General features: G+C 33.4%; 1 protein-coding gene across 3 annotated transcripts in view; it reads right to left on the bottom strand.

The window, feature by feature from the left end:
• Window positions 1–13,657, bottom strand: part of CDK14 (cyclin dependent kinase 14) — a 573,947-nt gene that overhangs the window by 280,212 nt on the left and 280,078 nt on the right. For all 3 annotated transcript variants that reach the window (XR_009505030.1, XM_059933793.1, XM_059933794.1), the window contains one exon: window positions 10,404–10,466. Coding sequence is in view for 2 of the 3 variants with exons in the window: in XM_059933793.1 (XP_059789776.1) it covers window positions 10,404–10,466 (63 nt within the window). In the remaining variant the exon portion in view is untranslated. The remainder of the gene's footprint in view (window positions 1–10,403; window positions 10,467–13,657) is intronic.

Here is a 13,657-nt window from a genome sequence, read left to right as displayed (position 1 = left end):
TACAGTCATTACATTCCATGAATGGTCTGAAATCCATGCATTATTTAATAAATGTGGTTCCATTTAGTATGAGACTAAGCACATTGAACATCTTTCAGATTTTCCCGGTTTGGGTCAACTATCTTCAAGGGATGTTCAGGGTCTCTTATTAGAGTGATTAGCAATGCACCCTATGCCTTATGGCACAGCAGCAATTCTTACAAAGAGAGTTAGTTAAGCTACTTTTCTGTCACCTGGGGACTAAGGTTAAATCTTTGTATCTTAGGTTTTTCCTCTTAAAAATGACTGATTGTCTCAGATGCCCTTAATATTCATTCATGCTGTAAAATTGTATCCTTTCATTTTATGAATAACAGAAATAGAAGGGACTCTACAAATTGAGCAGCTGTAATAACTGCCATTTACTAAGTACTTACTAGTAAATTAATCCTTCCAACACTTCTGCTAGGCAGATACTATTATCTTTATTTCACAGATAGAGAAATAAGGGCTCAGAGAAACTAAATGAATTGGGAAAAGGGGCCCACAGCAAGTGTAGTAGAGGCAGTAGAGATAGTTCCCATTTTTGTCTTGCTCTGACACCCACAATTTAAAATACTGCTACCCAAAAATTATGTATACTATTTGAGTAAAGTAGTTACACATTGTGTGACTCCAAGGCTAGAAAATGTGACATTGGTAAATAAACCAAAGTTGTACATGGCTAATACATGGTTCAAATAATATGCTCCATGTTTAGCACTATATCATTTAAAAATCCACAGGATTCACAAACATTAAATTACTCACACATCAAACTTTCTAGAAATGAAAAATAATTAGAAAATTTGAATCCTCAAAATATCTAGTGAATGTGAAAATACATTAAAATATGCATCAGATAATGATTTTACTGCAATACTAGGTCTTCTTCAACTTTCAAAAGGATGATTCATTCCACTTAGTTGAGTTTCAAATTTGCAAATACCTAATGCAAATATCAAATCATAATTTGTAATACAATGTACATAATACATTCCCAAATAGTTTATATTTTACACAACATCATTGCAATTTTATGTGTTGAATTTTTTAAAAAGAATACTAAGAAGGTTATATGGAGATATATGGGAGACAGAAATAAAAGCCCAGATAATAAAACATTATGGTATAATTTATTTGTCACTTTGGACATACTTGACAGTATTAAGTGTGCTACTGGGATGGTGTAAGACACAAACGTTCATGCCAGGTCATCAGGTCATAGATATGTCCTTTTTTGCCCTGTACTACAGATAGATCTGGGTCTTAGAAAATCTGAGTAGTAAGGACAGTTTGTCTTGCCACGCTTTGCCCTTTTTGAGTTCTTTCATTTAACTTTCTGCTTCTTCATTCTACTCCCTCATAAGTCTTAGATATGGAACATGTTCCATCATTTCTAAATAATGTAACAAAAATTTAATTTTCATTCTCTATGTTATTTATACATTAATATTCTATTCTTAAAGATGATAACTTTCTGGAAGGGAATAACTCAGAAAATAAGAGTTTCAAATACTTGGGCAAACTCTTGGGAAAAAGCTCTTGCACACTTCCTGTGATACTTAAGTTGGCCTCCCATTCCGCCCTCTCCTCCTGCCTCAATACAATGGTGGATATCAACAAGGTGTTGTTCTAGTCACTGAGATGCCCACAGTGAGCAAGTTGACTGGAGCCATGGGAACCAGAACTGGGATACTTACAAGGAGTCAAATGGGGATTGTAAGACAGATCTGTGTTTTGCCATGTTCCTTGAAAGAAGCACACTAGCTTCTTTAGTATGTTAATATATTATAATAATATGTAATATTATATAATAATATATAATATATTATAATACTTAATATTAGTATACTAATACTAAGTAGATTTCCAAGTTATTAGGGTTTGTATGTATGATGAAGAAAATGGGGAGGGCTGAGGATGAGAAACTTCCATTTAATAAACTTGGTCAGCAGCCTAAAATTAGTATTAGAAATATTCCTTAGCTGAGTAGAAACAAGATGATCAAATTTAAGCTACTGGCTTTAATAGTTGCCCAACATAATTTTCCAATAGAGAAACTGAAACACTTATTCCAAGGAATTCTAATAATATAATAATATTAAGTATACAACTGACCTTACTGATAGGCACTTTTTGGAACCAAAAAGAAATAGCATGAAATACAGATTTTTGCTCAACTTCATTTGTGAATGTATGCAACACTCCCCCAACTACAGGGCCATTCTTTTTACACACAATGAAAAGGAATAAATAGAATTTGAAATGGTTTTACTGCCTAAAGTAACACCTTAAACACTATCAACATGAATTGTCTTAATATCAGTTGATAAGGCCAATGCAACTTTTTTTAAAATTCAGGGAGACAGATGCAGACTGAAAAACTGACAAAGGTGATGAATCTTGAGTGTAAGAGTCTTAGAGAAAGATCACTTCTGCAAGCTATACAATAGAGAAAAATATGTTTCAAATGGAATGCAGTAAAGACTCTGAGTTTGATAGGTATGATCAATAAACCTCTCTCTCTCTGCATCTTCTTAGAGAGGTCTCAAGTAACAGGAATTTATATATTAATGAGAAAATATCTATGAAATGTACTCGCTACTCACAGGAAGGCTGAACTTGTCTAGGACTTTCAGAAAAATCCCTGGAAGTGTGTACATACTCTGTTACTCAGCTAATTTCCCCCCTGGGTCCTCATGTTTGTCTTGGAAAACGTGCAAACAAAGGGGTCGAGTGCAAGATCCATCTTAAACGGGAGAGAGGCAAGGTGAATGGCTTGAAGCTTGAAACCCAGGAGGGTATCTTTCCTATTTCCACTGGATAACACAGCCCCTGCCACACCAAGCTGGGTAATTCCATCTAACAAATAAAATATCACAGGGCATACTTCTAATGACTATCTGTATTTCATCAATCTTTGGGGTGATTTCTTTTCAATCTGGGTTTTAAAGCATCTCTAGGAAAGAGTGGGCTGTTCAGTTAGCTGCCTTGATTCCTTTGTCTGATTCAAATCATTAACAAGTACATCAGCAGATGATGCCAAGCATACAAAAGGCATGTTCTAAACAACGGAACGCACGCCCCACATCTTAAACAGAAATTCACTACTCAGACCCCCTCTGAACATCCAACACAATATGAATTGACACATGAATTTCACTTTCTTTTATTGTTAATCCTTCACTGTCTAGACATGGAAAATCATTTTGTTATAACAAAAATAGGATGAAAAGGCTCCGAAGAAAACTGGACAGGTGCTGAGACTAGGTGTCAAATTTTTAAAACACTCTTGAATGGCTCCATGAAATAACTGTATTTCCCAAAATACAGAATAATGAAAGGCTAATAATCACTGTAATGCATAGTAGGAAATCATTACCAGCTAAATGAGAGTTCTAACGCAAAATATGGAGAAAATCAGGTGTTATCTGATTTTCTATCTCAACATTAGAAAGTCTCATTCAGGAATCAATTCTCAGTACCATCTGTATGAGACAGTCTTAATTTGGTATAACATTATTCTGACTGTTATACACCTGCTTGTTCTTGGAAAAATAGCAATTTTTCAACCATAATAATCCTCATATCTTTTTAATTAATATAGATATTGAGATAAAAAATAAAACTCAGCTTTATGTCCAAAGAATTTCAGATACTTCAGAGAACAAGGCAAATAATTCAGAATTACTTTGGTTATTTTGGATTACAGTTCTTTAAAAAAAAGAGGCAAATGTTTTTACAAAAAAATCTTCTAGAAAAGTCATTAAGATGACATGGCAATGAAGGTAATTACATAAAAACACAGGAAGACCCAATGTCATCATGGTAATAAGATTCAAGCACCTGTATTTCTGGATATGAGCTGGAGACAGCATCACTTAATCTTTCTTTTCTTTAATGAACCTTAATTTTCAGTCTCTCATGCTTATCATTTTTTAAAGAACACATGTAAAGCTGAATGAAAGAGGGAATTTAGACTGTTATGGTCATTTTTAAAAAAAACTGATCAATCTGTAAATCACTGAGAATTATAAAATGAAGAACTTCAATACAAGTCTGCCTTCAACTCAGCTATGACAGTCAAAACCCAATAAAATTCATAGTGAATGGTTTGTAAAGGGGGAAAAATGAACTACCTTCCGCCCAAAATTCTAACCAGTTTCCTACATACCAATTATCATGTTCTAGCAATTGGTTGTTATACCTTTAATCATCATAAATATTTACAACAAGGCCAATGTCCTCAGGCTTTCGATTCAGGTTTTAAATTGTCCTCTAAGTAATTAACTGCTAAAATTACCCATTTGTCTAAAATTGATAAAATACAGACCATTAGTTAATAGTGAATATTTATTTCAGAAGGCCATACTGAGAACAGACACATTTTGTAGGCAATTAAAGTAGCAAAGTGATTATAGCAATTTAGTTAACATTGACAATTTTTCTTATGAGTTTATTCCAGTGCTTACAAGGAATATACAGCACAAAAGATAAAACTTTAACAGATGTTTTCCTGGGATTTAGTACAAAATTACCATAGACTAGCCTACGCTTTACTATGAAATCATGAGTTATGTACTCTTTCAATTGTTCTTTTCTTCCCCCTCATCCTTCAGTGATACATCACCTTTGTAACGCTTGCAAGTCTACCTGATTCACAGTAAAGAACAATCGCCTCAATTCTCAGATGCATGGCATCCCACCTCTTCAAAATAAACGAGTATATATGAAATCTAAACAAAGACACGTACATTTTTATAATCCAAGATAAATGTTTAAAATATTTCCATATACTGTCATGCTGCATACTGATGAAACCAAAAGTCAAAACTGTCAAATTTAGAAGCAAAAGGACTTGATCGCTATGTTTTCCTTCTGTTCACCACAATAAATATTCAGTATTTATTACATTCCTATCCTTTAATGATCTATGAACTATTTAACCAAATGCAGAGCTTCAGCGTTATTACAAGAACATGCTCTTTTAAAGATAATTGCTTATCTCACCTGGTTTTCACACCTTACATTTACAGAGAACCATTACAAGGTCTTATTTTAGCTCAACTGTTGTGTTTTTTTTTTAATCAGCATCTAGCACAGCATTATGAACAGTTGTTAACTTAGTAAATATTATTCTTATGTTCTTCATTTTGCATTCATCGATTTAAGTGACAATAAATATCACCACATGAAAAAAATGTTAATCCATCACACAGAAATACCCATGGGACATCTGTCAAGGTGTCATAGTCAGACTTCTTTGAGAATAATTTCAACTGCAGTGCAGATCCTAAATGTAACCCTGGAGGAGTGCACTGTCTCTAAGCAGACAAAACTGTGAAGAAAAGCCAGTGCATGATTAGCTGAGTGGCCTCCCATGGAAACCAACATGGTAATGAGGGCTGTTTGCTTTCATGCACTACAATTCAGATGCCAAAACACAGGCATTAACAAGATGCATTCTATTTTTTAACTTCCCCATACCCTCAGAGAAGGTATAACTATTATCTTCAACATGAAAATGATGAAAAACCTATGTGAATGAGTACATATAAAGTCAGAAATAACAAGCTAATTACTGTAATTTAATATATGAATCATGCAATGTAAGGAAGAGAACACTGGACAAAGAATCAAAATGCTCTTTGACAAGTTCTTAATCTCAGTGATTCTGATCTTTATATAAAATGTGGCAGCTGAAATGGATGACTGCTTTAGGATGCTAATCCTGGAATGAGCCTGGCTATAGCAGAATTCACTTAAAGAAGTGTTTTTCTAACTACATCAATATGTAATATTGATTACATATTACATTTTATAATATTACATATTGATCGTAATATTGTACTGTATTATAATCATGTAAGTGTTATTTACAGCTGAGCCATTAAGTTTTATATGACTACTTTCTTCCCCTGCACAATAATTGTTTTTCCTGGTGTTAGTAACTATCTAGTCCTTTTGTTGGTTGGTTTGCTTGCCTTTGTTGAGTTTTCTTTGTGGTTATCACTAATTCAACACCAAATTCTTCTTCCATCTTGTAAATCTGCTCAAACACATTTGGTATTCTATCTAACCCCTTCATCTTCTTAGAAATCTCTCATGGAGACTTCTGACCTGCGCCAATCAGACTGATCGGTTACCCTTTCAGCTCGATGCACAGCTGTTATCCTGGGATTCTTTTCATCATTGTCTTGAGGCTCTCCATCTCTCTTTTGTGGTAGCCTCTACTACCTGGTTTCCTTTTCTTTTCTGCTTTGGTTTATTCCCTGAGTTATAGCGCAGTACATCTTCAAGTAGCTTCCTGAGAAAGGATGCAAGGTATGCAAACTTTTCGACTCCTTGAACACCTGAAAATAATTATCCTACTCTCACACTTCACTGATAGTTTGTATAGAATTGTAGATTGGAAACAATTTTACATTGGAATTTTCAAGTTGTTGTCGCACTTCCATCTCCATTCCAGTGCTGCTGTTGAAGTTTAACACCACTGTAATTCTTGATCTTTAGTAGTAAACCTGTTTCCTTTCGGTAGGATCTTTCTTTGAAATCAGTGTTCTGAAATTTTGCAATAATAAATGTTATCGTTCATCTATTTTCATTAAATGTTCTGGGCATTTAATGGACCCTCTTAATCTTGAAGTTCACATCCTTCACATCTAGAAAAAGTATAGTTTAATGTTTATTGCTTTAATGACTCCCTCCTCTCTATTTTCTCCAGTCATTCAGATGGTTGATCCCCTGGACTGGACTCCAAATTTTTTGATACCTTCTTTCTCATGTTTCAGATTTGTATTTTATGCTCTATTTTCTGGCAAACTTCTCCAACTTTTTCTTCCATCCATTTTTACTATTATTTTTCATTTCTGTCATCATATTTTGAATTTCCAAAGCTACTTCATGTTCACTAATTTCTCCTTTTTAAAAATAACATAGCATTGTGTTTTATAGATGTACTGTTTTCTTTTACCTCTTGGAGAATATTATCGATAATTTTTTTGAAGTTTTCTTTCTTTCTTTCTCTGTCTAATCAATGCAAGCAACTTTGCTTCCTCTGAGTTACTTATTTGTCAGTTGGGGTCTTCATTGTAGAATCACTTAGATTCTTTAGGTCTGTTCTCTTGGACTGATCAGATTCTCCACAAAGACGCTTACAACTTTCTACCTTGAGGCGTGGGTCTGATACCTGTTTTCTGAAGCACCACAGTCCAGGCCCTGTCTCTCATATATATAGATATTAAAGTTTCACAGATGACTCTGCTGTGGAGCCTAGTTTGAAGACCTCTTTGATGATGATCAAAGTTTCTTGCACCCTTAAATATTCCTAGCACGGAGACAATCCAGTACATTTTGGCAAAACCTCAAAAAGCCAAGATGTCAATAGCTATGGGGAAATGGAAACTTATATACCAACACCTATCGCTGCCTTTCAGTTATTCAGAAAGGTATAAAAAGAGGTAAATCACAACATGCACTTTTGGAGGCAAAAATGTAGTAGAGTATCAATCTGTAACCATGTCAAACAACTTCTGAGTGAGAGTAGTTCCTGCTCCATATGACTAATATCTAGACTCAGTGTTGGCGTCATATCTAATTTCTGTGACATTATTCATGCTAACTGCACATCTCATTCACCAGTAAGTTTCCACCACACCTTAGGAGGTACGAGCTCTTGCAGTAATAAACCTTGTTTAATGCCCCAGTACAACCTGAACTTGAAATAGGTAGCAAACACTAAGTATTTTAAGTATGAGGAATGATTATAGGGTGAAAGAAAAGCTTGCAAAACTTGGGTAACAGCTGTTGAAACACAATTTCAAGGAGTGCAGCCTAGTAACTGAAAACCAGTAACCTAGAAGCTCAATCTTTCCATGACCATTAAGAGATTAAGGAAAAATAAAATGTAATGGATGAAGCAGAATTTACAAAGGCTACAAAAATCACCAGTGATACTGGCAATGCTTTGTGGAATGACCTCTCTTTATTTCACCAACAAACTTGCCCATAACTAATGACACACAGTGCTGGTGAAAAGACCAAACAAGGATAATGGAAATCCAGTGATTCCATGGTTCTTTGAAAAGGCTCAGGTCAGCTCTTTAATCTTAATCCTGTCACTGAATTTAAAGTCTGGAAATCAAAGTTAGCTCAGAGTAGCCTCTGATTTCCACTGAGGCTGGTAGGCCCTGGGCTTCCACTAGCTGGGCTCTCTACAGATTCCCCAGGCTAAAGTGGGAAACGGGGGCGGGGAGGGGGGAAGGAATTCAGAGATCGGGGTTGACACATATGCACTATTGATACTATGTATAAAATGGACAACTAATGAGAACACACTGTATAGCACAGGGAACTCTACTTAATGCACTGTGGTGACCTAAATGGGAAGAAAATCCAAAAAAAGGGGATATATATATATGTATAGCTGATTTATTTTGCTGTACAGTAGAAACTAACACAACACTGTAAAGCAACTATACTCCAAAATATTTAATTTAAAAAATAGATAAATAAATAAAAATAAAGTGGGAAACAGGAGTAAGGATGTACTGTACTGTTGATTGTGAACCCAATCAACCCTAAGAAGAGAACATTAAATGTATAAATGAGACAATTTGAGATGTTTTAATGTTAAAAAAAGAATTATGTATTAATTATAATACTAATGTTTAAAGTTAAATTTGAACATGAACAAGATTAATAAACAAATCTCTTCATCTGTTAAAATTTCTTGCCCAATCTAACCACTAAAAAACTACCTATGTCAATGGATACAGATTTTTAAGAAAAATGAATAGTCAAACAATTTAAAAGAAATCTAACGGAACAAAAAATCACAACAACAAAAAAGGAGATATATGAAAATATCAACAAATACTGTAAGTACCATATTGACTCTATTATTTATTTTAAAAACAATGTTTTGTCAGATTTCCTACAAGTTCCTACATTTTAAAATTGTACAACATAGATGACCACCATAAAAACCCTCATTATTAATTTCATATTAAAAAGCACCTATAATTCATTAAGGAAAAAAACCAATCCAATAGAAAAATGAACAATATATAAGAACAGGTAACTTGTAATAGCAGAATTACAAATGGTCAAGAGAATTAAAAGATGCTCAATGTCACTAGCAGTCAAGAAAATGCCAACATAAAAAATATTTCATTTTTACTCATCAGAATGGCAAAAATCTAAATGACTGGTTAGTCAATCCTAGGGAGTGTAGAGAAAAACAGTCCTTCTGTAATTTACAACCTTGTGGGCAAAGGTTCCAGTTAAATTCATTAAAACTGACATCACGTCTGTAATTAATAGAGAAAACCCATTAACTAGATATTCAAAAGAAATGAATATAAAGGTTTTATACTAATATCTACTCTAGAATCATTTTTAATAGGAACATTTTGGAAACAACCTCAAGATCCATGAATAAAAGAACAGTTGCAAATTACGGTTTATTCATACTATGGAATAATATGCAGTTATTAGAAAGACTGAACTACATAGTCATGTATTGATTTTAAAGGATATCTATGACATATTCTAAGAGGAAAAAAAACTTATACAAAATATATATATTATTTTTATAAAGCAAAAAGAAATAAACACACGTAACACCATACGTGCAAATATATCTCTCCTAGCAAAGGGAAAAGTACAGAAGAAAAAATATGCCACATTGCAAGAAAGGTGCAGATAATGAATGGGACGAAATGGAGACAAATAATTTTACTTCAAATACATTTATAAGTTTAGCCTTCAGATAAACTTTGGTATCTTCTAACTCCCTAACATATGCCAAGACAGAATCTCTTGTTTTAAGCTTGAAATTTTTAGACAATTTCCCAAGATGGTTGCTAGGTCAAATCTTAGAAAAACTTAGTCCTTTTTATACACAGTAATCCAATTTCCGGTAAAAGAAATGAAAAAAAGCAGTAGGAAAAACCATTTTTATCTGTACAAACAAGTGAAAAATATGCACCATGAACTCACCATAACACTGTTCTGGATCATAATAATACTTTATCTTGAAACCAATTGGTACTGCAGTATGGAGCTCCAAGCTAGAGCTACTGGAGATTCCCCTCTACTGAAAACAGTGTTACGACAGGATTCCAGTGGATTTTACTCATTATTGGCAAATGTTTCTCCATGAAGAAAAAGCAGGATAAGGTCTAAATAATAATACCCCAGTGAAAATATTTAATGTCAAAGCATGGCTTCCAATGTCAAAGCATAGCAATGACTATGGTTCACTTCAATATTACTTCTGTTTACACAATTTTTTTAAGTTATAGTAGAGAGATTAGATTTTCGCTCAAAAAATGCACATGAAGAATGCTAACCCTTGACTTAAAAAGATCTTTTCCTACCTTCACATTATCTGGATGCAGCCCCCCAGGGTGCTTGTCCATGTACTGACATAAATCAGTATGCTAGAAGAAAAAGGGGAAAATGTATTAACATCCCTCTGGCTATAACACAATGAATCAATATTTTTTTACTTCAAAGTCATCATTACTTTCTGAACAAAGCAAATATAAGACAAGTGGGTGGATTTTGTAGTGTATGCAGTTGCATGCTCCTCCGCCCCCTGTTTTAACCACAATCGAATCATTATCTTTACCTCTAGGCTCTGTCTTACATTAAACATATCTGTGTATTAGAAGGAATTCATGTCCACAATTTTTTACTTTGTTAAATGCCTAATTTTCTCCTCACTGAACATACATCTCTTAACTGGAAAAAAAAACCAACAAAACCCTACCTAAAAATATATGCCTTAACTTAAAAAAACTAAAGCATATACACACACACAATTAACCAATCCAATTACAATTTCAATTATCTTGTATTTTCCAAGTGGAAATGCAGGTTATGATTATTTATGTTATATGAGATGAAAATACTACAAACAGATCATTCCAGTAAAATTAATCATTGGATTTATTTTGAGTTTTTCATAACTATATTCATTAAAAAATAATTTTCAGATTCTCAGAACTCTTGAATATATTTGAGAAAATATTTACGTTATAAAACTTTATAAAGATTTACTTTATAAATCAATACAAATACTTTCAAAATTATAAATTAAGACAAATACATCCAGATATAACTTAAAAGGAATATCCCTAGATAGCAACTTATGCTGTTATTCCTTCAAATATCCCAAGCTCAATTTGCACACAATTATATATTTTCTTTTTAATGCTTTTTCTGTTTATATTATGAGTTACATAAAACTTGGAAAAAAACATGTAGAGTTGCTATATAAATTTTTCTAATCTTATTGGAGGATACTGTAAGATTTGTGACATTGAAACATTTAATCATTCTGTAAAAGCCAGTGATCATGATTATTCGTGCCCCATTATCAGGCTTCAATTATTCAGGAATCATAAGTTTTTGATACCTTCAAGAACCTGTACCATGGCTATAGCCATGATGACAACAGTTCAGATTCCTTTACTGAGTTTTTATTGCATGCCAGGTGGTAACTCCCAAGGATACAGAGCAGAATTTAGCATTCATTCATTATTCATCATGTATTTCTTGAGCACTTATTATCTTCCAGGCACTACACTAATCACTAAGGGCATAGAATTCAATGAAATAGATGCTGGTGGAGAAAACCAGGCATGTCAGTAATTACAGTAGAGTATGTTGTATATTAAGAACAGTACTGGGTAATGTTTGAGGACATAGCAGGGGGGAACTTATTGTGGTCTAAAGATTTCAGAAAGGCCTCTGGAAAGCATTACTTCTAAGTAAGACTTGAACAGAGAATGAAAAAGGTCAGCCAATGGAAGAACAAAGGGAAAGAAGATGGGACAGAAGAAATGCTCTTAGATATATTTTGAGACAATATTGCCTTTATCTTGCACCACACCCAAGGTGTTTAGCTTCCAAATGAAAGTCAAGTTCCATGAGGACAGAAATTATATTTGATTTGGAAATTATTGTCTCTCTGGTCCAGGCAATGACAGAGAAGAAGAACTAAATAAATACAGGTGGAAACAGTTTTACATATAGTATAGCTCATTAAAAATGAGCCTAAAATATAATTATAATGGGTTTCATGGAGTTTTTCCTGACTATATAAAAGTTTTATTTCATGCATTTAATTAATTGAGGAGTGATTTCTGGATCCCATACTGCCACTTTGTAACTCCATACAATTAACCTCTCTGTCCTTTCAACTAAGGCTAACACCTTCCCTAGAGATTTCTGAAGAACATATATGGATGGCTAGTGGGAAGCTCCTGCATAGCACAGGGAGATCAGATCGATGCTTTGTGATGACCTAGAGGGGTGGGATAGGGAGGGTGGGAGGGAGGCTCAAGACGGAGGGGATATGGGGATATATGTATACATATAGCTGATTCACTTTGTTGTACAGCAGAAACTCACACAACATTGTAAAGCAATTATACTCCATAAATATTAAATAAATAAATAAAAATAAATAAAATAGTACATGAGAAAGCAGTTTTTAATCTATAACATGATACACAAAATAAGGTAGTATTTAAGATACTGCTCATTATACAGTAAGACCCATGAGGGGAAGGACTGTAATTTGCTCATTGCTTCACACACAACAAATAAAGTGGTAAATAGAAAGTAAATCCAATCATAACAATAATATATAGCCACATGTTAAAATTCCTATTAAAAATATAAATTTTCAGTTTACAAAACAAAATCAAACTCACACAAGCTAAATATACACAACAAAAAATAAGAGAAAACCTGAAAATAAAGAAATAATACATCATATTATATATTACACATTTACGTTATTTATGTTTTAGGATATTTATACTGGTAAATATCAATAAAAAAGCAAAAAATCAGCATATCAATGTAAATATTAGACATATTAGAATTCAAGGAAAAAGTACTAAACATTTACGTACCTAGCAACATGGCATATCACTATAAAGCAAATATTGATCAAAATAAAAGAAGAAACTGAAAATTTCACAAAATCTTGAAGGGTTTAGCTTACCTCTTTCAAAAACCAACAAATGGAATTGACAAAAAAATAAGAATTCTATAAAGGATATGAGTAACACAGTTAAAAAGCATGTTTAATTTTGTGCCCAATAAATTTACGCTACACATGCTTAAAGAAGTGGAATGGTGTTGGGGACAAAACTTTCACCGTATTTTATACTTGACATATACGTATTAAATGCCAATTGTGCATAAATAAATAAGAAAAGTCTCTGCTCTCATAGAGCTTAGATTCTGTGGATTTTTACATACTTGTGCATTATTGTAATTTTTTTCCAAGATTAAAGTATTCAAGCTTTTTGTTTAAAAGTAAACAAACAAATAAAAAACCCCACTAAACTATGAGGAAGGAAACATATCAGAAATGGGGAAAAAAGCTCCTGATCCTCATGGTACACATTACATCCTTCCGTGTATACATGCATGCCCAATGACAGTGTAACATGAATTAAAGGAAGGAGGCCTCTCCAGAAACGAGATTTTGGGAAATTTAATAACGATTTTTCCAAACCTTTTAAATTTTAAGATTCATATTTTCTTAGCTGTATAGCATGAAAATGTGTGTATGCATACACACATGGTTATCACTAGCTGTGTAGCCTTA

Source organism: Balaenoptera ricei, chromosome 9 (assembly GCF_028023285.1).
Source record: "Balaenoptera ricei isolate mBalRic1 chromosome 9, mBalRic1.hap2, whole genome shotgun sequence".
Taxonomy (NCBI): Eukaryota; Metazoa; Chordata; class Mammalia; order Artiodactyla; family Balaenopteridae; genus Balaenoptera; species Balaenoptera ricei.
This window is presented reverse-complemented; position numbering and strand designations above follow the sequence as displayed.